This window comes from Asterias amurensis, chromosome 1 (genome assembly GCF_032118995.1).
Source record: "Asterias amurensis chromosome 1, ASM3211899v1".
Lineage (NCBI taxonomy): Eukaryota > Metazoa > Echinodermata > Asteroidea > Forcipulatida > Asteriidae > Asterias > Asterias amurensis.
In genome coordinates this window covers 37,857,336-37,882,857 of record NC_092648.1, presented here as the reverse complement: position 1 = coordinate 37,882,857, position 25,522 = coordinate 37,857,336, and the positions used below count along the sequence as shown (strand labels likewise).

The 25,522-nt window shown below is 38.5% G+C and overlaps 1 protein-coding gene across 2 annotated transcripts in view; it reads left to right on the top strand.

Annotated features, from left to right (window-relative positions):
* Positions 1-24,891, top strand: part of LOC139939169 (uncharacterized) — a 51,199-nt gene extending 26,308 nt beyond the window's left edge. For both annotated transcript variants that reach the window (XM_071934950.1, XM_071934943.1), the window contains exons 9-12: positions 780-1,073; positions 3,098-3,223; positions 4,609-4,766; positions 24,045-24,891. In XM_071934950.1, the coding sequence (XP_071791051.1) occupies positions 780-1,073; positions 3,098-3,223; positions 4,609-4,766; positions 24,045-24,177 (711 nt within the window). In that variant the 3' untranslated portion in view covers positions 24,178-24,891. The remainder of the gene's footprint in view (positions 1-779; positions 1,074-3,097; positions 3,224-4,608; positions 4,767-24,044) is intronic.
* The last annotated feature ends 631 nt before the right edge of the window (positions 24,892-25,522 follow it).

The window sequence follows — 25,522 nt, the reverse complement described above, 5'->3', positions numbered from 1 at the left end:
AACCCACACTCTGCTGATCAGAAACAACAGAGTTTGAATTCAGTGCTCTTAACCGCTCGGCCACTACACTTATTAAGTGCACTGGGTTCTTTTACATGAGTTACATAACACATGGGACCAACGGCTTAATGTCCCATCCGAAGGACGAAGCAATGGTTAAGTGTCTTGCTTAAGGACACAAGTGTCGCTGCTGGGGATGCGAACCCACACTCTGCTGATCAGAAACAACAGAGTTTGAATTCAGTGCTCTTAACCGCTCGGCCACTACACTTATTAAACTAGTAAAACAGTTTGGGTTGGACAAGGACAATTTGACTTGAGTAGGATTGGAACCAATGACCTTTGGTTTAATAAGCTTGCGCTCTACCAACTGAGCTAGGTGGTCTCCCTATTTTGTCACCATCTTTGTTAGAGGATGCCAGTTACAAGCCATACGACCCTTTACTGTGGGGAAGAACACCCATGTGACAATTCCTTTATCTCATTTACATATTTAATTGACCTCTGGTGGTTTTTTTAATCTGTGTATTCGGTTTACTGTGACATTAAGGACTCCTAGAAGTTTTTATTTTATTTCATGAAGACTCAATGTATCAAAAAATATGATAACTAAATATTTAAGAGCACCTTGAGCCAGAATAGTAAATTCATTCAAAAGAACTAAGTTGAATAAAAACAACATACAGCCAACCTGCTTAATTCATCTAATAAAGGGGTGATCCTTTTTACAAAGCAACTTCTATCATACTTATTGTTTGTTTTGTTTGTTTTGACTTTAGATTGTTTCTGACTATGAGGGCAGTCTTTACATCATATCTGGGGATGGCTCCTGCATTGAGACCATCCAACTCCGAAAAAGCTCCATGACTCCAGTATTAGCTGCTGACCTCATCCCTTTGACCTCTGACCTAGAGCTTCTAATTGCCACCAGTGATGGCACATTGATATGTCTAAGCGTGAATAATGATACAGCTACTAAAGAAGGGTTGGTGAATAAAGAGACGCTGTGGTCTCATGAGCCGTGGCATGCCGACACACCTGTTTATAATAGATTCACCTACATGGATGATAAGGTAGAATGAGAGAGTTAATTGTCATTTGATTTTATTATAGCAAGAGACTATGTATGTGGGAACTATAATAGTTGGTGAGATTGGAGGTTTCAAATATCCTGTTTGCATTTTTTTTTGCGGTAAGAATGAGGAGATTGTGTAATGGCATTTATACAGTTGTTGGTGATGGAGGTGGGGAGGAGAGACACCTGTTCTGCACTGCATTGTTCTGCTGGTATCCAGTTTTTTTAAAGTTTTTTTTTATCAAAAAAACAAAAACAAAAAACAGGAAACATGGCACCTTTTTTGGTTGTGGTTCAGGTTCTTACCTAAAGCAAGTGGTGAGTCCCGTCTGGCTGGTTGACTCTGAGAACTAAATTATCGACATCTACAGCTTGACTAGTTGGACAACAGACTGCTGCATGGCTAGGCCGCAGGATGCTGCCCAGCCACCAATCATGCCCGACTGGTTTATTGCTCAACAATATCACAATACAACAATCACTACTTATGACAGTTTTTGTAGGTCTGCCTAGTGCACAGCTCTATCAAGTGTACCAACCATTTGATGTAGTATTTGTATTTAATGTAGGAAAAGGGCTAAACATAGCTCCCAGTACCTTGAAGAAACCTTGAAGAACACAATAGCTCCTTGAGACGCCCTCAGGTGTGATTCATGCACTCTTTATGACCCAAACTTATTCCTTCCCTCCGGTCAAATAGGGAAATTAACATACATCAAATCAAAAGATATTGTTTAAAAAGTAGAATATTTGAACTGCATGAATGTAGTGCATCATGAGTGTCATATTTCATGCTCACACATGACCCCAACTCACCCTTCAATCTGGTCCCAACAGGAAAATCAAAAACAAAATTAATTGTGCCGGCAACAATTAATCAGAAATTGTCACATTGATTCTTTGTCATCAGTCATGTATTTAAACTAAAGTGCCTTTAAGCCACATGATGCAATTCTAAACTTATCTTTTCACATCTAGACAATTGATCATCATATCGGGACAGAAAAACAACCTCACCATGACATTTTTAAATTCTGAATACATTTAGTCTTGTTATAACTGAAATCCACAGTGTTTGTGACACAACCAACACATTTCTAGTTATGTTCTTCTTCTTCTTATTATTATTATAATTAAGGGGTTTCGGCCTAACAGCTGAAACGCCTATTGTAATCGTAGAGATTTTTGAATTTTTTCTTATTATTCTTCTTTTTTTTTTTTTTTAATGACCCTATTCCCTTGGGTTTTAACACAAATTTTGTTATGAAATAACCTTGTACTAAAAAATAAAAAATGTCACACACTACACTCCAAATTGTAGCTTATAACTTAACTTAGTTATTCCAATACTTGACGTCACCATTGCGTCATTCTTACCTGTTTTATAGATGTTTTAAAATTTGTGGCGAGCCGACGACTTCGTCATTTTCGGTGCCGACTTGCCATACTATTCCTTAAGAACACATTAAAAGCCTGTGACGCCGCACGGAATTCATGTAAATTCCGGATAAATCGACAGATTAATGTAAACCCAAACACAGAAATCAATCTATAGCTGCACCATTTCCCAAAAAAGTGTTTGTTTCATGTTATCCCCAATATTCTGGTCGTCTCTCGATTACATGGCGAGTTATCCATTCCAACATCCCGATGTATGTAAAAGTCCGAGTCAGGTACCCGTGTCCGACCGAGTCACGTACCCGAACTAAGATCAGCGCAGTCGAAACATTTAAACGCAAGAGGTCGCTATTAAACAAGTTTACCATAGTTTCACGGTGCTCTGTGTTTTGGAATACTTCTCTGATGTTTTATTGTATGTGATCTGTATGAGACCCGAACTTTCAATTAATACCAAAGATCGCGCATGTCGGACCTTATTTGTCGGACCTTCGTTGCGTTGTGATTGGTCAATACACAATGGGGCGGAGCTTATTGGATCGGTCTAGTACCAACATATCATTGTCATTAATATTACTATTATCTTATTAATATGAACCTTTTTTTCCTTAACTTCTTCCAAAGTTTGGTGTGAGATTTGCTGAAGAAACTAAGAAGTTGGGTTACGTGTCTGGAAGAAGTTTTGTGGTGAACTTTGAGGTTTTCGATAATAGAATTAAGGCAGGAAAAGAAATGTCTTTTAAAGTTCAGGTAAGTCTAAAACAACTGACTTTGAAAGCTTTGTACATCATACAACCAAGATTTAATTTCAAACAGATATTAAAATGACAAATTTGCTTAAAAATTTACATATTAGGCACAAATATACTGAATCAGTCAGAATAAATTATTTAAATATAAGTGTGACTTCTGCCGTCCTCCAGCTTGTGTTCTTGACCATCTTTGGTCATTCTTTATTCAAACTGCGAGTTCTTCCTCCCTACATGTATATGGATGACTTTACACTTTACCGCATAGAGAGACATTTGCCAAATTTGGACCATGGGTAGAGGTCATCCTGATTGTTTACAATTGTCATTAGTAATTTTAATTTTGATTTGCTCAAAGTCACCTGGACATAGAATTTTGTTCTTCAAACAGTCAGACAGTAGAGTATATGTTTCTGAACAATAAAATAATTTTTTTGAGTAATTGTTTTTAACGAATTATATGTTTACAAAAATAAATTAAGTTGTGTGGGGGATGACTCCGCCTACCCATTTTGCGACGTCATTCGAGGAAGACTTTCTCTGATCGAACATCGAACACACGTACCTGCAAGTACATTCAAGTCCTAGTCGTGAGTTTGTACGTTTCGAAAAAAAAAAATTTTCTTGCATTTTCCCGGCAATGTCGACCAGGTGCATGCTGCTGGATGCAGCAAGACAACTAAAGATGGGTTTAGTTTGCAAGACTTTTCCAGGGCTGTGCAGCAAACACTTCGAGCCGTCGTGCTTAGAGAATCCGGAATACACTACACATTTTGACATGAAGAGAAAAGTTCTTTTCTAAAACATGACGCCATCCCAACAATTTTTCAAGCTAGTGGGGAAGTCGAAGAAGGTACCTGAAAGATGTAACAAACCTAAAGGAGCATTTGCCTAACGTAAAAAAAAATCAGATATTGTTTCAACTTTGAGGGCATGTTTTTACGTTGTTCTGGCACTGCATGTGATTCATCGCGCCTCGATCAACAGCACGAACAGCGCCCTCTTGGGTGGGGCTTATTTTTAAAATTTGTAAATAACATGGAAACTTATTTTTCAAAACCTTAGTTAATTGTTTATTCATATTCCACTCATCAAAACACATATTTAAGTGACAAAATCTTTATTTTGACAAAATACCACTTCCAGGTGACTTTAAGACCTCTTAGCTTGCTTTGTTAATTCCAATCATGTTTTTGTATTTAAAGTTTTAAAATTTGTACATGTACATATGTTATTAATTTGACCTCTGGCCGCAAGTGCAATTTTAATTGTGAATACACCGTTCAAAAAAATAAAATAAAAATCAATCAAATCAAATAAAACAATCTTGACCATAACTTGTTCGTTTTCAAAAACTTACATCTTGTTTTTTCTGTTTTTATTCAGATTATATCTGGAAATATTATATTATTTCCTCAAACTACTTTGAGTATCGGACAACACAGGCTGCGAATAGCAACACCCAACCGTCCAATCAGATCACTAGTTAGTGTTCATTTGACGAATAATCATGGCCAACTATTCTCAGACTCTTTTGCTTTAAGGTAAGCTTTGTTTGTGTTGTTAACTTCTGTTTCATTAAACACTAATAACCACAATAATTGATATATTTGAGTGATTATTGTGGTTTAAATTAAGCCAAAGTTGCCTCAAGCATGTCAAGTGGGATTTGAACCTGCAATCTAATGTGCAGGTTCATTACAAACTGAGCAATCCAGCCCTAATGTTGAAGGTCTCACTACATTCATCAGTATTCTGTGAGGTCTATTCAAACCTTTTTGTCGTAAAACTTGGGATCACTCCCAAGGTTATGATTCATGACACTGTGACCTGGGAAGCAGCAAGACAAGGATTACCTTAAGGGGGTAACACTTTATTCTTCAAGCATTAAATGGTGGGCCACAAGGGAAACTGACTGAGTACATTTTGACTATTTTGGGATTAACAAGCAAACATATATCACACTGAGCTATCTAATCCATTGCAACAGCCCTCAAATTGACACTCGTAGTGCTTTGACACTCTGTAAAATAAACCAACAATTCTCATCTTTAAAAGCCTCTACAAAAATGCTACAAAAATAATAGAAATACAAGAGAAACCACCTTTAAGATAGTTACTCCTTGTCTGTCGCACATACATTGGTTAGTGATTGCATTGTCTACAGCTATTTGCTGCTTTGATTGCATGGTTTGAAGAAAAAAAGGCAACAGTTGTATTCGGTTGCAAGCTTAAGGGTTAAAAATTGGTTCAAGGTAAACTGTTTTGTAATTAAAGGGACACACCGGCTCACCGTTTACGCAATATAGGGCTTTAGAATCATAAATAATGTTTTTATAGATGGTTGCTGTAAAAAAAATCTTCAAAATGCGGTAATAGGGCCAGCGTGTACGTGTTTCTAGCCGTTGCAACTGTCAAATCTTCATGACATCGTCGCACAATGTTGTAAGTAGACTGGTGCTTTGTTTATAGCAACGTTAATACGACGCAGCATGAGGATCCAGTCTATCCATAAATTATAAACAACCAGCATATACGAATCAGGCAAATCCTTCAACGATGGAGGTAGTCTTGCTTCGACGTACATCCAAAGATCGTCACGAAGAACACAAAAACCTAACCCAGAATATGATAAGACATGTGACAAGTAAATAAAGCATTCCTTGCACCAACTAGGCCTACTACTGCATAGCCATGATGCAGTTTGGAATGTGATCGTGGCGTACATGCTCCCGACGTGCTACTCCTAGAACTATTTCGGTTTCGTCCGGCTATCGTATCGTCTCCCAGACGATAGTCGGACGAAACCGAAATATTTCTAGGAGTACCGAACGTAAGCATATCTTGGAACGTAAGCGTAGTTGGGTATCTTGGAACGTAAACGTAGCTGCGTATGGAACGTAAGCGTAACTTGACTCAGGATTGAAAGCGTACCTTTTGTACTTATAGCGTAACTTGAGAAGGAACGTAAGCAAAACTTGGAAATGTAAGCGTAGCTTGGAACGTCACATCATGGAAGGTAAGCGTAGCTGGATATCTTGGAACGTAAACGTAGCTGCATATGGAACGTAAGCGTAGCTTGACTTGGGCTTGAAAACGTACCTTTTGATATTATAGCGCAACTTGAAGGAACGTAAGCGTAGCTCAGTAGCTACGTAGCTTGGAACTAGCCAAATAATACCTCAACAATCTCAAAAATAACACTTCATTCACAGAATTAAAAAATATTTTTTTGACAAAATTATGCTTTGAGGGAATTTTTTTTAAATCATATTTTTTAAAAACCTTTTATACAAAATTATTATTCATATGTTCTTTTTTCGATCGGGGACTCAGGGGTTTTTTTTTCTTTTCTTTTTTCTTATTAATAAAACATTTTTTAAGCTACTCACACAATAACACTGTCAGTATAACAAAATGTGGTATTCCAACGTTTTAACATCATCAATCTTTTTTTATTGTTACCTGAAAATTCCTAGCAAAAAATTAGGAGTCATGAAACAAAACAGAGCATAATATTGGAACATTGCGATCATAAGAAATAACGGATTCGACACGAGGTGTACCGACTGACAAACCCACGATGACAAACATGTACTCTGATGTCTGGCTCCCAACCCCTCCCAAGCTCACGGCGAGACCCACAAGCTGGGAGTTCATAGCGCCCGGGATTACATGATATTCCCCGAGGCTCACTTTCCGATTGCTCCACGCCGTGGGGCCATATAACAAGCTTCCGTTACACGGACTCTTTGAATGCGAATCTTATGTTAGATTTTTCACCATTATCTACATTTTGTAGCGATAATTTGATTACATGATCTTTTTCGTCAATTACTCGTTAATAATTTTGTAAAAAAAAGATTTAAATTTGGTTTGGTAAGTTACTTTTAAACGGCTGGAAGTAAAACTAGCCCGGAAGGTCACGTGATTGTTTGTACCACTATTTGGTAAGAACAATCATGCAACCTTCGTTGTTGTTTTAAAATGCTCAAAAACGGCCAAATTTTATGATTTTTTTTAGGGACTGTTCTTCTTCCTTCCTGGAAGACCGTTGAATTCATTTCTTAGTCTATTTTATAGCCCAATTCGTCCGGTGTGTCCCTTTAAGAACCAAGGTGAACTTGCATTGTTTTTCAATAGAATGACATAAATTCAAAGTCTTTGTGACATTGCAGATCATTACAATTATCCTGTTTTATACTCGCACATAAGCAGAAGATGAACCTTCCATCTGGTTCAAACCAAAAGTTCAAGTGAAGAATAAAAGTTTGAATTTAATTGTGTCTACAACAAAATAATAAAGAATTTGGATATGATTTCTTTGTACAGAATTATAAGTAGATTCTAAAGTTTCTGTTGATTATTATACACTTATTGACTTGCATAGTAACTAGTGTACGTCTATTCCCCCTCGTGACTTTGAGTGACCAGGTTCGGCCGAGAGAAATAAGCCCCTCTTCTGGTCACTCACAGGCCCAAGGGGAATAGACGTACACTAGTTACTGAATTATGCCAGTCGTGTTTTATAACACAGTCTTAAACATGTTAAATGTGAAAAAAGAACAGAAATCTGGAAAAGAAAGGAGGTTTTGTAGTTGCTGTTCATGGTTCAGGTCAAGAGAGGGCGCTGTAACCGGGCCCTATTTTCAAAGACTAGTGTCCGCTTGGGAACTAGTTCCCGCAAGAACATGCACGCGATCACTAGACTATATTACAGTGTATTAGTTCATCCCACGTGACCCTGTTTCAGCCAACCAGAATACAGAACAAGCAAGAGGTGTGTTATAACATGTATTAACGCCCTCAAGTTAGAAGTTTCATTTCCTTAACTTGAAATAATGATACTAAGAGCTGACTTGATTTAAATTTTCATTCCAAAGTATATTATATTATTTGCTAGATTCCCTCTGCTGATTGAACTTCTTGACCAATACTTTACTGCTGTACAGTATAGGCCTACATCCTTGTCTGATATTATTTGCTACATTCCCTCTTTCTCCAGAAGATGATCAGAGCATACTGATCGAAACGTCGAGTTAACCCAACGGTTCTTTTCAGAACCACCCCAACTCATTTAGAGATTGTTTATTACATGGTGTTACCGCAAACTCTTCTATATACATTCCCTCTGCTGATTGAACTTCTTGACCAATACTTTACTGCCGTACAGTATAGGCCTACATCCTTGTCTGATATTATTTGCTACATTCCCTCTGCTGATTGAACTTCTTGACCAATACTTTACTGCTGTGCAGTATAGGCCTACATCCTTGTCTGATATTATTTGCTACATTCCCTCTGCTGATTGAACTTCTTGACCAATACTTTACTGCCGTACAGTATAGGCCTACATCCTTGTCTGATATTATTTGCTACATTCCCTCTGCTTATTGAACTTCTTGACCAATACTTTACTGCCGTACAGTATAGGCCTACATCCTTGTCTGATATTGTTTGCTACATTCCCTCTGCTGATTGAACTTCTTGACCAATACTTTACTGCCGTACAGTATAGGCCTACATCCTTGTCTGATATTGTTTGCTACATTCCCTCTGCTGATTGAACTTCTTGACCAATACTTTACTGCCGTACAGTATAGGCGTACATCCTTGTCTGATATTATTTGCTACATTCCCTCTGCTGATTGAACTTTTTGACCAATACATTACTGCCGTACAGTATAGGCCTACATCCTTGTCTGATATTATTTGCTACAGTCCCTCTGCTGATTGAACTTCTTGACCAATACTTTACTGCTGTGCAGTATAGGCCTACATCCTTGTCTGATATTATTTGCTACAGTCCCTCTTCTGATTGAACTTCTTGACCAATACTTTACTGCCGTGCAGTATAGGCGTACATCCTTGTCTGATATTATTTGCTACATTCCCTCTGCTGATTGAACTTCTTGACCAATACTTTACTGCTGTGCAGTATAGGCCTACATCCTTGTCTGATATTATTTGCTACAGTCCCTCTTCTGATTGAACTTCTTGACCAATACTTTACTGCTGTGCAGTATAGGCCTACATCCTTGTATTATTGATCTAGTACTTGTTTTTGTATTATTGTTGTTTTCATTTAGCTTGTAGTATACAAACTAAAACTAATAATATAATTCAATTATTATCTGTAAGCTACGCATGTAATGGGGTTCTCTACTCGAGAAGGTTTGCTTTTTAGAGAGCCCCACCACTTAATCACCTTCTATTCTTTATTTAACCATGTATTTATTATCATTGGTCACCATGACATCATACATTTCTCAATCCTTTATTTTTTTATAACTTAAACCCCTGTGTTATCACACATTCTAGCAGTTTGTTTGAATTTTGGTTTAGATAAAGTTTTACTTTGAATCGATGATAAGTTTATCATTTAAACCATACAACAAAAACACAATGCAGTTGTCATCATCTCAAAGCAAACCACACGCATAGTTGAATACGCCAAATGGCTTATATAATCTTTGCTTAAACATGTTAAAGAACAACATTGTAGAATGGACAGATGCAACGCAGCATTTGCATTCTAATCTTCTGTTATTCCAAAAAAGCTTGCAGACATTTCTCTTGCAATATTATAGTTATCTTTTGGCGACCGTGGTTGCAAATTTGGGAAATTTGTTACTCATGTAAAAACACTGATTAATAAATAATAAAAAATGTTTTTAATGCAAATAATCTGAGGAAGTGTGCACCTACAGGTCGCCCTCCCACACAGCTCTTAACTTTTTTTAGTTTTTTGTCTCTTTACTGTGCAATTGCATCTTCAAAATACTGGAATAAGTTTGTGGAAGCTACTGGACTACTGTCACAGCCTAATTTGTGCCTGGTGTGATGTCTTACCTGAAACAGAAATATTGACATATTGTGGTTCATATACTACATAAAGGTGACTATAATACTCCATGTTGTTATAGCACTGCAGCCTGCTCGCTGGGGTGTGTAGGGAATACAATTGACTGTAAACAATAGACATCTTCACCAACAATGAAACTGGTCAAGCTTGCCCTGTTTGTCTCTATAGTTCTGCTGAGCAAAGGAGCTTGCCTTACTCAGCATCATGAATCTTGTAGACAAACCAGCCAGCACCATTTTGTAAGAAAATACTCTGGACCTCGCATTCTATACTATAATAATAATAATAATAAGACTTGTAATGCGCACGTATCCACCCTGCTGGCAGTAAAACCAACAACAAACAAAACAAAACAAAACAAAAACAAAACAAAGAAAAACAGACACAACAAAAATTAGTCCTTGAAAACCTGTGACATAAGATAAGTTTTGAGAAGAGATTTGAATGTTATGGTACAAAGACAAGTTCTAAGATTAAGTGGTAGAGAGTTCCAGATGCGTGGCGCAGCTGAAGAAAAAGACCTGTCTCCCCATGAGTGTTGAGACTTGGGTTCAATGAGAAGAAGCATGGAACTTGATCGAAGATTTCTTGATGGAGTGTAAACTTGGAGAAGTTCAGAAATATAAAGGGGAGCCTTGCCATTAAGTGCTTTGTGGACAATGAGCATCAGCTTGAAGATGATTCGGTGAGAGATAGGGAGCCAGTGTAGTTTTTTCAGAATGGGGGTGATGGAACAGGATTTCTTAGACATTGTCACAATGCGGGCAGCAGTATTTTGGAGGCGTTGAAGACGGGAAATCTGGTTGTTAGGAAGACTGTAGAGAAGAGCATTGGCGTTGTCAAGACGAGAAGTAACAAATGCGTGAATGACCTTATCAGTGGCACTTTTGTCCAAGTACTTGCGAATCTTACCTATATTCCTGATGTGATATGATGATAAACTAACAGTTTGAAGTGTCATTAATGAATCAAAAATAACCCCTAAGTTCCGAGCTTGCAGCGAGGGAGCTATCTGAGCATCACCGATGGAAATGTATGGCACTGAAACCTTTGTTAACTGTTGACGTGACCCAAATAGAAGGAACTCTGTCTTATCATCATTCAACTTCAGGAAGTTTTGTTGGGTCCAACGTCGAATCTCTTGGATGCATTTCTCAAGTCTTGCAATAGATGCATTGGCATTTTCTTGAGAAGATTTAAACGTGATGTATAGCTGAGTGTCGTCTGCATAGACATGGTAATTCAGATTAAATTTCAGGATGATGTCACGAATCGGCAAAGTGTACAGTGTAAACCACTGCGGGCCCAGGACCGACCCCTGTGGCACAGAGTAGTTCAAAACAACAGGGTCGGATACCGCGGTGCCAATACAAACATGCTGAGTTCTATTGTAGAGATACGATTTGCACCATGCTAGGGCCGTGTCCTCTATGCCAAGGTGATTCTGGAGCCGAGAGAGAAGGATGTTGTGATCAACAGTGTCAAAAGCAGCACTCAAGTCTAGCAGGACCAGTGCTGTAAAGTTACCATTGTCCATTGCAGAAAGAATATCGTTGCTCACACGGACTAGTGCAGCTTCTGTCCCATGGAAAGGCTTGTATGCTGACTGGAACATGTCAGACAGGTTGAAAGCGTGAATGTGATCAGAAATGTGTGATGAGACTACTCGTTCGATGACTTTTCCAAGATATTTTAAGTTTGCAACTGGTCTGTAGTTTTTGAATACCTCCTTGTCCAGGTGTGGTTTTTTGATGAGCGGCCTGATGTAGGAAACTTTGAGGCTATCGGGGAAACAACCGGAACTGAGAGATTCGTTGACAAGATTAGTGATGTAGGGTACAAATATATCAATGTTTTGCTTCATCATGGATGTTGACACTGGATCCAGCTCGCAGGATTTTGAAGGAGATTTCATTATAACCCTTTGAATCTCAGCAACAGTGGCAGGCTCAAACACAGGTAGTCTACACTCTGGTTGAAGTTGTGGCAATGTCTGCAGCACGTTGTAAGGGACTGATGAAAATGATGAGCGGATTTCTGAAATCTTGGTGACAAAGAATTTCTGGAATTCATTTGCCAAGTCCTGATCATTGTAAGTGGATGGAAGGACAGGGGTTTTGGGTTTGAGCAACAACTTACCTATTATCTTGAAGAGCTTCTTTTGATCTCCTGAGGAATCTTGTACCTGAGATAAACAATGGGTAATCTTTGCCTGGTTGATCAAATTCCTGACTACTTTACATTGGTTGCGATATTCTTGATATGCTGGGTGAGACCAAAAGCCTGAAGTAGATGCTTAAACTGGTTTGCATTGTTGTGGATGTCATCAACATGCATGTTAAAGTCACCGGTGATGATGATTTCCGATGGATGAAGGAGATATTCCAAAATCAAATTCTCAAACTCCCTAAGAAAATTTGAGAAAGTCACATGTTGGCTATTTGAATCTCTTTCAGGTCTGTACACAATGACAAGGCGAACAGATTTAGAGTTTCCGGAAACCTCAGCATGAAGAGATTCTGTATTGGACGTCATTACTTTTCACAGAGACAGATAAAGTAGATCTGTACGGTATTGCAACTCCTCCACCGGTCTTGTGAGGTCTTGGGATGTGATGAAAGTAGTAGCCAGCAAGGGTACACTGACGACTTGTCAAGTTGTCATCTGGTCTCAGCCATGTTTCTGAAACGGCAACAAGGTCAAGATCTTTTCCCAGAACAAAATCAGCAAAATCGTCATACTTGTTACAGATGGACTGTGTGTTCAGAACACAAAGGCTTAGTTGAGAGTTGGCTGGCGTCACTGGTGATGGAACAGATGGGAGTGAAACTTCTGGTATAGGGGGTTTATGAACATTTCTCTGGCGACCACCTTTTTTCTCACGATGTGTAGGTCGGTAAACAGTGCTGGGATTTACAAAAAGGCCAAGGTTCTGCAATGTTAACATACAGGAAGGCAGTAGAGTTGAAGCACGTGTGGATGGAGCATAACGGAGACTGAGAAGCCTGTTTCGTGAGTAGGAATTTGCAGAGTTTGGACTAGCTTCTGCTGAGTTTGAGTTATTTTCAGCTTCAGGGCCGGGATTTACAGCAATGTCACCAAAGATCACAATTTCCAGATGAAAAGTGGCTGGGGAGTTGTCATAGTAAGAAACAGGGCATTTCAGATATCTTCGATGGTGGATGAGTCCTAGCTGTGTCTTTGGTAGAACGCAAGCACTAAGCACAATTGATGCTGATGGAACAAAGCTGACCACAGATGAGTCAGTACAGTACAATGGTCTAGCAAGCAGGGAGAGAATCAAAAGGATACTTACCTCCATTGTCCCCAGATGGGCGAACAATGTCCATGGACTAGGTGGATGACTGCACAGGCAGCCACCAAAAAGTGAGATAGCTTTTTGTACACCAGAAATTTCAACAAAAATTCCAACACAAAATCACTATTTTCACAATTCAGATGACTCCAGGATACACAGAAAAAGTCCTGTAGATTTCAGGTGTAGTAACAAATCCAGTTGTATAAGAATAAGAACACAAAATGAGCAATATACTAAGAAATTAGCATACAAATACAGAGCTGATTTGAGTGGCCGCTGTTAGGCACTCAGTTAGGCGCTCAGGCAAATCTTCTTTACTATTCAAACTCCAACGCCACCTTTCAACTATTACTGATTGGATGTGGGGATGTCAGCCCAAATCCTGGACCAACTGGTTTCCAGGATGGTTCACCAAAAAAGATTTTTACTCAGCAGAATAGACGCATCACATATGACAGTCTTTCACTTCACAACGGCAATCCTGGCCGTGGCAACACTCGACTCGCATTAAACCCTGGAGATGTTGAAACAATAAAATCTTTAGTTATGTATGCTTAACGCCCGTTCTCTTCGCAATAAATCCACCGAATTCCAGGACTTCGTCCTCGACCACCATTTGGACGTTGTTTGTGTCTGCGAAACATGGCTGACTCCTAACGATGAAGCGGTGATTGCCGATTTCCTTCCGGAAGGATTTACCTTCAAGCACCAAACTAGAGCTACTGGGCACGGTGGTGGCGTCGGTTTCCTATTTCACAACGACCTCAAGGTGAATATTCACACCTTTGATGCTTTTGAGAGTTTTGAGATGATATCAGCTACCTTTACGTCCGACAGCACCAGTGTGGACATCACTGTCATATATAGACCTCCGAGGAGTCATTCATCATTCTCCATGTTGGTTGATGAATTCTCTTCAATGCTTGACAACAGAATGTTCAAACCCTCACCTCTTGTTATCACTGGTGATTTCAACATACATCTGGATAATCTTTCATCACCTAATACCCTGAAGTTCAATGACCTGCTAACCAGCCATGGTCTTTCACAGGAAGTCACAATGCCTACCCACGCTAAAGGCCACATCCTTGATGTCTTCATTGTTCTTAACTTTGACAACCAGCTTTATTCAGATGTTCAAGTTATACCTGGAATATCTGATCACTCTGCCATTACCTGCAAACTCCACCTTACTAAGCCTCATCATAACGGTAAAAGAGTAGTTGTACGAAACATCAAAGCTGTTGACAGAGTCTCATTTGCCAGGAATGCCATGCAAAGCATAACACCATCTACGATGGATAATGTCAACGATGCTGTCGCCCAGTACAACTCTCAAGCACACATCCTTCTTGATTCTCATGCACCTGCAACGTCCCGACATGTTAAGGAACGTCATGACAGCCCTTGGTACATGTATAACAAGAACATCACCATTGCAAAACAGAAGCGCAGATGTCTCGAATGAAGATGGCGCTCCAATAGATTAGAGATTCACCGGCAGTTATATTGTGCTCAAAAGTCCGTCGTCAATGCACTTGTGCACAAAGCCAAGTGTTCTTACTACGTAGGTGTCATAGGTGATTGTGGGAGCAATTCCAAACGTTTATTTACAATCGTCTTCTTCACCGAAAACAACCATCTCCACTACCCACTCACACCAGCAGTGAATCACTTGCTAAGTGTTTCAGCCAGTTCTTCCAATCCAAGATTGATCGCATCTGCAGTAGCCTTCATCCTGATGAGTCAATGTTACCAGCCCCCAGGACTTCAGCCATCCTGGATACTCTCAGACCTACTACGGCAGATGAGATCGAGCGTCTCCTACGTCAAACTCCCGCAAAGTCTTGTGAACTGGACCCAATCCCAAGAACATTGCTCAAAGAGTATTCCACTACTTTTGCACCAATAATTGCGAGTATTGTCAACTTGAGCATTGATCAAGCCATTGTTCCTGTGTCATTAAAAATTGCTCACATCCATCATCTCCTGAAGAAGACTTCCCTTGATCCTGAAGTTCTCAACAATTATCGACCGGTGTCAAATCTTCCATACTTGTCTAAGATAATTGAGCAGGTTGTATTTTCTAGAGTCTCTGAATATCTTCTTGGTAATGACCTTTTCGATAACCGTCAGTCTGCCTTCCGTCCATAGCGTTAAGATTCTCGTTGTTAATGTCTCTGACCATTTTATACTCAATGAGATGGATGGTGGAAATATTACTGCTTTGCTACTTCTGGACCTTTCTTCCGCTTTCGATACGGTGAACCATAAGATCTTACTTCATACTCTTCAATCACTTGGCATTACTGGACAGGCATAGAAATGGTTTGAGTCATATATAAGTAATCGTTCTCAGATTGTATGTATTAATGATTGTAAATCTGATTCTATGCCTGTAACTTGTGGTGTTCCGCAGGGGTCTGTCGGTGGTCCTACATTTTTTTCCATATATCTCAGCGGTCTAAAGAGCATTCTTCAACTACACTCTGTCAAATATCATTGTTACGCAGATGACATTCAGTTATACGTTTCTTTTCCCCAAGTCAAAGTAAGGCACTACATGTATGTTCCATTCACAATCTTGAATCTTGTGTGGAGGATATTTGTAGCTGGTTGAGTGCGTACTCTCTTAAATTGAATTGTGCTAAGTCTGAGTTTCTATTATTTGGTTCTAAGGTTCAATTAGATAAGATCAATGTTACTTCTTTCAAGATTGCTGATTCTGTGATTCCTCTCTCATTCTTGCAGAAATCTTGGTATAACTTTCGATTGTACAATATCTATGTCAGCTCATGTATCCAATGTGTGTAAATATGTTTGTTACCAGTTGAGAAATGTTGGCCTGATTCGCAAATACCTGACACATCCAGCCACTGAGAAAATAGTCCATGCTCTCATTTCTTCTTGACTGGATTTCGGTAATAGTCTTCTTTTTCACTTACCCCAAACTCAACTTTCTAAACTACAAAAATTACAAAACGCAGCTGCTCGCATTGTCACTCTTACCAGGAAGCACACTTACATCACACCGGTTCTGAAGTCACTATACTGGCTACCAGTCGAATCTCGTATTACTTTCAAACTTCTGTTGCTTATCTTTCATTGCATTAATGGTTCTGCTCCTATATACAACATTTCTTTGGTAAAAGCTTATACTCCTGTGCGATCTTCCAATACATGCATGCTACAGGTCACTAAGAGTAGCAAGTCATGGGGCGATAGGTCATTTTCCCATGCTGGACCCACACTCTGGAATGACTTTCCTCTTCAGATCGGCAATATTTCTAATCTCAATACTTTCAAGGTTATGTTGATTTGAAAACCACACTGTTTAATCTCGCCTATGTGTAATTGGTCTGTTTGTCTTATTTTCCTTGCTGTGTGTGGTTCCCCCTCCTGTGCGCCTTGAGCACCTCATTTTGGTGGATTTTGCCGCCCTATAAATATTCTTTATTATTATTGTTATTATTAATAATGCACAACCTTTATCTTGTCAAAAATAGGGCGTCAGATTTTGAGGAGTTTGATGATATGGAGGCTAAAGTACGCCAACAAAAAATGTCTAGTCAAATGTGTCTCCAATGTGTATGATGTCAAAGCAGATTATAACCATGTTCTCATAGAAAAGGGTATGAAAATTATGCGTACCTTTTGGCAGTTTCTAGCATCCTAAACTGAACCAATTGGGACTGCCCTATCAAGCCATAATTATTCTACATACAATTTCATTGCAAAGAATTTAGGTTGTAATCATGCAGACTAATCCAGGTAGCTGTAAAAAATCTAATGTCATAAAATATATTCATAAATGGGTCTGTCCACACTAATGGGTCTTTTTGGTTCCAAAAGATAACTTTTTGGACTGTGACTGGGAGGGTACACAAAATACAACATTTTCCCCTGTATTTTGTTTTGTACAATTCTCTGCTGATAGTGAGTGTGCTTACCAAACAGTATAACAAATGTCTTATTATTTAAGAAGTTACACAGTTTTCTTTAAGACACATTGTTTGTAACGAGGACAGACATTTTGTATTGGAATTGACTAGAAATGGACGACACAAATAATTAATTAATTGATTTACTCAAAGGTTAATTAAGTTAGACCCATTGCCCCTATTTTTATGGTGATCTGTAAAAACCAAGAGTACCTTGAGGTTTTTCAGCTGGTATGAATGTTTGTTTTTAACATGGACAGACATATTGTGACAAATGTCTGTCCATGTTACAAACCTAATATCTTCAAGATAATTCTCTGTAGTTTCTTGAGTACTCACGCAGATGTCTTGGTTTTGTCTGGAAACATTCTTTGCAGGGACAGCATTGTAGGGGACAACATTTTTGGCAATCTGTTTATATTATTATGCCTTTCTCACCATTTATGTGCGAAATGTCTGTCCAACATTCCCCTGTTACAAACATAATCATCTTGAAGATGATCCCCAGTTATTGCTAAAATACAGATAAATGTGTCTTGCTCTTTGCAAACAAAAACCTTGAAGTGATTTGGAATGTGCATGGGAAACAAGCTTGACAAAACTCTTCTTGTTTATTTTTGTCACCCATTTATAAAAAAAAGTCACATCAAATGGTCCCATTAGTGTGGACAGACCCAAATACCTAAGACAATTTATCCATTCTGATTGGTCGAGAGGACATCATGTGGGGGTGTTTGAACGGATGATATAACACCAGTAAAAAGTGTTGAAACATGGGCGTGACACGCGAGCTTGAACCTGTGCTTATAAGACAGTTTCTTCATTCCTATTGGTCGAAAGCGACAGCTGGAACAGTTGTATCACATCACGCGATACGCACGATGCGCACAGCAATCTCCTTGTAGGGAGTTGTTTACCCGATGCCTTACCACTTCATAGCTGGAGGGGTGTTGTGTTGAAAGAAATTATTGAACCATTATAATTTTTGCATTTATGTTACTTTTTGACCCAAAAGTGTTGATGTCTTTTGACTGAAAAAGTATTTATGAATGGGAATCAAAGTATGTTGAATCGGTTTTCAACTAGTGGTTTAAACCCGCCAAGGCCTGGTTCTTGATAAAAAAAAAAGGTGATATGTAGGTGGCCATTTTGTGATTTACATTAAAAAAATTACAAATTCCGGAGGGCTCCTCAGCTAATATTAATTAGTTGAACCTTAGGAAGCCCTGTGCCAAAAATGGTGCTTTGTCTCGACTTCGTCTTGGTTAAATTATCACAAACTAGGCCTCGGCAGGTTTAAACAACTAAATGAAAACCTTTCTACCACACATTGATTCCCTTCTTAAAAAACTAAAAGGTTTAATTAATCGCAAGTATGAGAAAACAAATTTCCAATTTCAAACCTTGAATTATTTCTTTTCTAGACTAAAAGATTTATTTCAAGAGAGAAAGAGAAAGTAACTTCAGACAATAACCTTGGTCCTGTTATTGATGATATTGGAGTCTCATTATTGTGGTGCCATTGTGGTGTTCCATTGTCTTGTTTGTTCAGGGATGAAATTAGCAAATCGCTGAAGCATGCTCCTGACATTGGAAATATTACCAGGGAATAAATCAATACTGGCAAATGAGATGTAGCTAACCGTGACTCAATGAACGACCTCACAACAAAAGCAATTTCTTTTGGAATACATATTGTCATAATTGCTCCATTTTTTCCAATTAACTCAGAGTATGTCCTTCATAGTTATCAGAGTTCAAGTAATGCCTTACCTTGAATTTCATAAATAGTATAAAATTAGATATTTAGAGCCTTATGGGCATGTTATGAGAAAGTATATACAGTAGACTTAACCCTTGAAAAAGATCAAGCACCTACATGGAGTTGAATGCAAAGTATGCCTTTGATGGCTTTTGGAACTGGTCAATGGTCAATTGTCTTAATCCTATGTAGATGTACATGTATACAATACATTCTCGTCTGAAAATGTTCACATTTGTGAGGTATCATCCCAAATCCTGAGCTAATTATGTCAACACAGGAAGAAAATCCATAATTAGGAATACACAATTCTCAGATTTGAATTTCGAGGCATTAATTTTACATAACAACATTACTTTGAAGTGAAATATTTCTCAAAATGCTTTATAACGTCAGGTGGCTTAGTGTAAAATATCAAGGTTATCATTACAAGGTGCACAAAAGCACCATTTTTGGCACAGGGCTTCCTAAGGTTCAACTAATTAATATTAGCTGAGGAGCCCTCCAGAATTTGTAATTGTTTTGATGGATATCACAAAATTTCAAAATGCCACCTACATAAAACAACATACAGTATCACCTTTTTTTGAATGTTTTTTTTTAGGTGTTCGGGGCAACGGCCCGGAACACCTCTTATTTTTGTTCGTTTTTTTTTGCCTTCTTTTTCTTCATACTTCTTCTTCTTCTTCTTCTTCTTCTTCTTCTTCTCAGCGTCCCTTGTCCGCTAACCGAAACAACTTTCCCAAACTCGTATAAACTTGAAACTTCGCACATAGTTAGATATTTATTAGGAGAAGAAAAATGTGTAGTAACGTCATGATGACGTCATCAATTCTTGAGTTATGAAAACTCAAAGTTTATTGTTTCAAAAAATCATAACTTTTGATCTACATGATGGATTCCTACAATCGACACATCATCAGAAAGGTCATCGGAAACGCCTCGCAGACATGACCCCATTTTGATCTTGTCTTCCGGTTCAAAATCGAGGTTGAAAATTCTAAAATTCAAGTATAAAGAACTACAAAATTCCCCCATTGATTGCGCGTAAAGATTACAATTACATGTACATGTACTTTGTCACCATGTGTAAGTATGCGGTGCATTGCGGTCACCTCGTGTAAATATGCGGTGCATTGAGGAGCATAGTCACGCTCTGCGCCACGTGTTGATCGTTTTAGTCTGCGTTTGAGGCGTTTTCAACATAATGTCAGGTACATTTGCCTTTCGGTTAGTTAGTCTATTCTTCAGTCGTAAATTTTTCGTTAGTTCATTTTTCCTCAATCACATCAGCCATTTTGACAATCTATACATCATATGAAAGGGCTTTACGTACTTAACAAAAATGGACATGTTGGCGAATTTTTTTTGACCTTTTGACCTTTTCAAACCGGAAATGACTGTAAAAATGATTTGAAAGGGCGTTATTTACGGGCTTTTAGGTTGAAATATACATCCTTTGTTGCTTTACCATCACAGCATACAAGTCTGGCAAAGGTCTGGTTTAAAAAAACACTACTGATGACGTAACCAAAAATAAGTGCGCCCTCTAGCGCCAGATTATAAACATCTAAAAATACACTTTTACTAGATGTTTGTGTCAGAGTTTATGACAATTGTTTCAAAATTGGTTTACATAATCTCCTTCATATTAGCAACGTATCCGTGCAGTCTTAGCTTGATGAGGTCATCATGTGTCAGGTGGTATTGCTTTAAAGGTGCACTTTTCAAAGCTGTGTGTATGCCAAACCAATGTTCGACTAAGGTGAAACTTGAGTTCAAATCTTGAGAACAAAGCAAGGTGGAATATTTTTTTACACCAGGTTTTTACTACCGGAAACCATACACCTAGAGTTTGTTTTAAAACAAACTCTAAATTTCTAGTTGTTTTTTTTGGGTTTTGGGGTTTTTTTTTGGGGGGGGGAGACCTCTGGTTGGATGTGAATTATAAACCAATATGAATCATCTGAATATCTAGTTAAAAAAACACAATTTTGAGGCAAACAAACAGTACTATCTCACACCACAGAGACTTTAGACCAGTGTAAAAGACACTTTATGGGGGATTGTTAAGTCTAATAAAAAACATACGGTATATTATCAGTTATACCATCTTTCTGGAAAGGAAAAGCACACTCTTTCCCTGCTACACCTATAATGTACCAGCCATAACCTTAAAGACGGTGCTAGATTGTACGTGTTGTGTTTCCAGTCGAGAGGTGCTTAGATGGGTAAAGCATTCAAAAAACAAAAGAACTCTCCTCTATTCTTTGAGAAGTCCCGTCTCCTGCTATGATCAAGCATGGATGTTGAGAGACAAACTGTCAAATTTCTGAATCCATGACAAATCCAGTCATTACTTTGACAACATGCGTTCACCCTAGCAAAGTCTGTACATAGAAATGACCAAACACTCACTGTGAGTGTAAGCATTTGCTACATGTAAATGTAGGTGGTCTGCAAACAGAAAAGGCAGTCTGGAATAATCTTGGGGATGTCTCGGCCAGAAGTTTCTGTCTGGACCGGACAGCATTCTTCTAAGAGGTAGGATTACCTGGTGTGGCTGACTTGTATCTAGTGAAGGCATCCCACACACCAACTTGGTAGGCAAGCCATCACTCTCATGTCTCTGCACATATGGTGAAGGTTTCATGCTCAGTGAGGGCCCCAAAGATAAATAGTCTGCCACAGCTTGAAGAACAATAATATGCAGAAGAGTAATCCTACTTTCGTGTACTAAGACCCGACCATGAGATACGAAACCCTCATTCTCTTCTTCATCGGAGCTCACAGAGAGAAAGGGGCCTCTTTCTGTATGTTGATTGTCTCGCAGGAACTCACACTGCTGGTCTTTGCCTTGAACCATGTAAACTACTCACGGAAGATGCCTGCTGTGCGCATCAGAGATGAACTCCTTGCCTTATCAATGATGAGTTTGAGAAGTTTTTTACTTTGTCCTTTCCAAGACCACTAACAATTATTCTCTGTGGTCCCTATGATCAAGCTCATGAGCAGAAGAACAAGATTGTGAAAGATTCAGGTGGAGCATTTTGGCTCACAGAAAACCTGTTGTTTTTAGTAGTGATGGATGCTCTTAGGACCAGATACTGGCTGCTGAAGCAACTTTAAGAAGAATGCAGTTGTTATTACTATTATTAACAAATATATTATATCCTGTATTGGGTGTTATAAATTGTATTACTTGGTATGGTGAGCATTATGATGAGTCACATATTTAGCAACCATGTGCTATGTTGCTAGTTCATTACTTCAAAACACATCATGGCTTAAAGGGTCTATGTACTTTTTGTAGGACAAAAAACACAATGTCCACAGATTCACACCAAACTTACACAGTTTGAAGATAATGATAGTAGAAAGCTTCCCTGAAAATATACGTGCAGAGGTGCTGTAGTTTTTAGGAAATGAGTAAGACAATGTCATGAAAATAATGTTCGTCTCACAAATCATGAGACGAAAATTATTTTAAGCATGTAAAAACGTATTTTCATGACATTGTTTTAATCATTTCTCGAAAACTACAGCACCTCAGTAAGTAATATTTGAAGTGAAGCTTTCTACTTTCATTATCTTCATACCTTGTACATGTAAGTTTAATGTGAATCTGTGGACATTTTGAAAAAGTACCCAAATCCTTTAAATAACCAAGTCCCATACCATTAATTATATTGAAAGAAAGCTTAAAACTCTTGACCTGTTGACAAATCTTGTCCACCTGGTTGAGTCTTTAAAAAAAGTTAAGCAACCACTGTGGTCTGCACGCCATCTTGGGGTTTAACTAGTACCAGGTCTCACCATAAACCATAAACACAAATATTTATCATGTTGACTGTCCTGTTTTTAACTACAAAAGCAGGACAGTTCTTTTCAGAACTAAAAGTTTCCCGAACATCCAATAAAACTACTCTGCAGTAGTAGAATAAAGAATGACAGTTTACCTGGCATGTAGATACACACCTGGTGTTATCGCAAACCAATGGCATCATATATTTTTCTGGGTGGATTTTGGTCGTCATATATTCTTCACAAATCTGTCATTTTCATGAAATAATGCAGCTCCCAACGTTAAGAAATTCAAATTTTTGTTCATATTCTCACAGTCTGCCGTGTTTACGCAAGACAAAACGCACGATGCGCAAATCTTGCGTTTTGGTTGCGTGTTAGCGCGGTGCAGTCAAGATACGGTGACCAAGAATTCTTGCGTCTTGCATCATGCGTCTGTACGCGAAAGTATACACGTACGCACGGCAACAGACAACAGCGTGAGAAAACGATCAAAACAGGAATTTTTTTAACGTTGGGAGCTGCACTATTTTTTCGAAAATGACAGATTTATGAGGAATATATGAGGACCAAAACCCACCGCAGGAAAATGTATGCCGCCATGGAATGTGAATCTGTTGAAATTAGTGGCTTGTTGCAGGTAAGATTTGAGTTATGAAGCTTCGAAATTTTTCCGCCCCAGAAATGGGCCTTAATAGTTAGGACTCTGTATCCGTGTACAGAGGAAGAGTCCTATATAGGGCTACATTTCATAGTTATTAATGGATGCAGCGATTGCATTAAAAGACCATAGCAGAACTATATCCATTTGTTTTGGCAGTGAGTGGTTATGAAAGCATAATTGTAATAAGTAGATTATGTCTGCTCACAGGCTGTTGATCATTGAGCCCCTTTTACATAAGAAGTTGAGTTTTATTGGAATCCAATGACTTAAGAGTATGAATAATTGGTGAATGCAAGATAAACATTGCTTTAAACACCATGCAAGTGAGACTTTTACCTGTTTCAATTTAAAGATTTAAAACTAGATGATTTGGATGAATCATGGAGGAATTCCTCCATGACTGCACCAACAAGAACAACGTGGCTATACCTTGCGGATAATAACTACACTTCATTTTTCTTCTTCAGTTTCCATGTAAATCTTATAGATGAGCTACAGTGGTTGCTGTTTGTTCCATTCCTTGCCATGGTGACACTGCTTCTTCTCGTCCATGGTTATCCAGAAGTTGATCTTCTTCCAATGACTTTCAAGAATAGCTGAGAAACAAGGTAGACACAACACTTTTTTTATAACACAGTGTTATAATATTAATCATCATCATAATATAGAGGTGAAAAGAAGATAAATTGTTTATAGCAGGACTTGTTGGTGGTCTCTATAACTTATGAACAAACATGTCGGTGCTCAACCAACTGAGTTATCTAGCCCTAATGTTGGTGGTCTCTATAACTTATTAACAAACATGTCAGTGCTCAACCAACTGAGTTATATAGCCCTAATGTTGGTGGTCTCTATAACTTATGAACAAACATGTCAGTGCTAAACCAACTGAGCTATCTAGCCCTAATGTTGGTGGTCTCTATAACTTATTAACAAACATGTCAGTGCTCAACCAACTGAGTTATATAGCCCTAATGTTGGTGGTCTCTATAACTTATGAACAAACATGTCAGTGCTCAACCAACTGAGTTATATAGCCCTAATGTTGGTGGTCTCTATAACTTATTAACAAACATGTCAGTGCTCAACCAACTGAGTTATACAGCCCTAATGTTGGTGGTCTCTATAACTTATGAACAAACATGACAGTGCTTAACCAACTGAGTTATATAGCCCTAATGTTGGTGGTCTCTATAACTTATGAACAAACATGTCAGTGCTCAACCAACTGAGTTATACAGCCCTAATGTTGGTGGTCTCTATAACTTATGAACAAACATGTCAGTGCTCAACCAACTGAGCTATATAGCCCTAATGTTGGTGGTCTCTTTAACTTATGAACAAACATGTCAGTGCTCAACCAACTGAGTTATATAGCCCTATTGTTGGTGGTCTCTATAACTTATGAACAAACATGTCAGTGCTCAACCAACTGAGCTATCTAGCCCTAATGTTGGTGGTCTCTATAACTTATGAACAAACATGTCAGTGCTCAACCAACTGAGCTATCTAGCCCTAATGTTGGTGGTCTCTATAACTTATGAACAAACATGTCAGTGCTCAACCAACTGAGTTATACAGCCCTAATGTTGGTGGTCTCTATAACTTATGAACAAACATGTCAGTGCTCAACCAACTGAGCTATATAGCCCTAATGTTGGTGGTCTCTTTAACTTATGAACAAACATGTCAGTGCTCAACCAACTGAGTTATATAGCCCTATTGTTGGTGGTCTCTATAACTTATGAACAAACATGTCAGTGCTCAACCAACTGAGCTATCTAGCCCTAATGTTGGTGGTCTCTATAACTTATGAACAAACATGTCAGTGCTCAACCAACTGAGTTATCTAGCCCTAATGTTGGTGGTCTCTATAACTTATGAACAAACATGTCAGTGCTCAACCAACTGAGCTATCTAGCCCTAATGTTGGTGGTCTCTATAA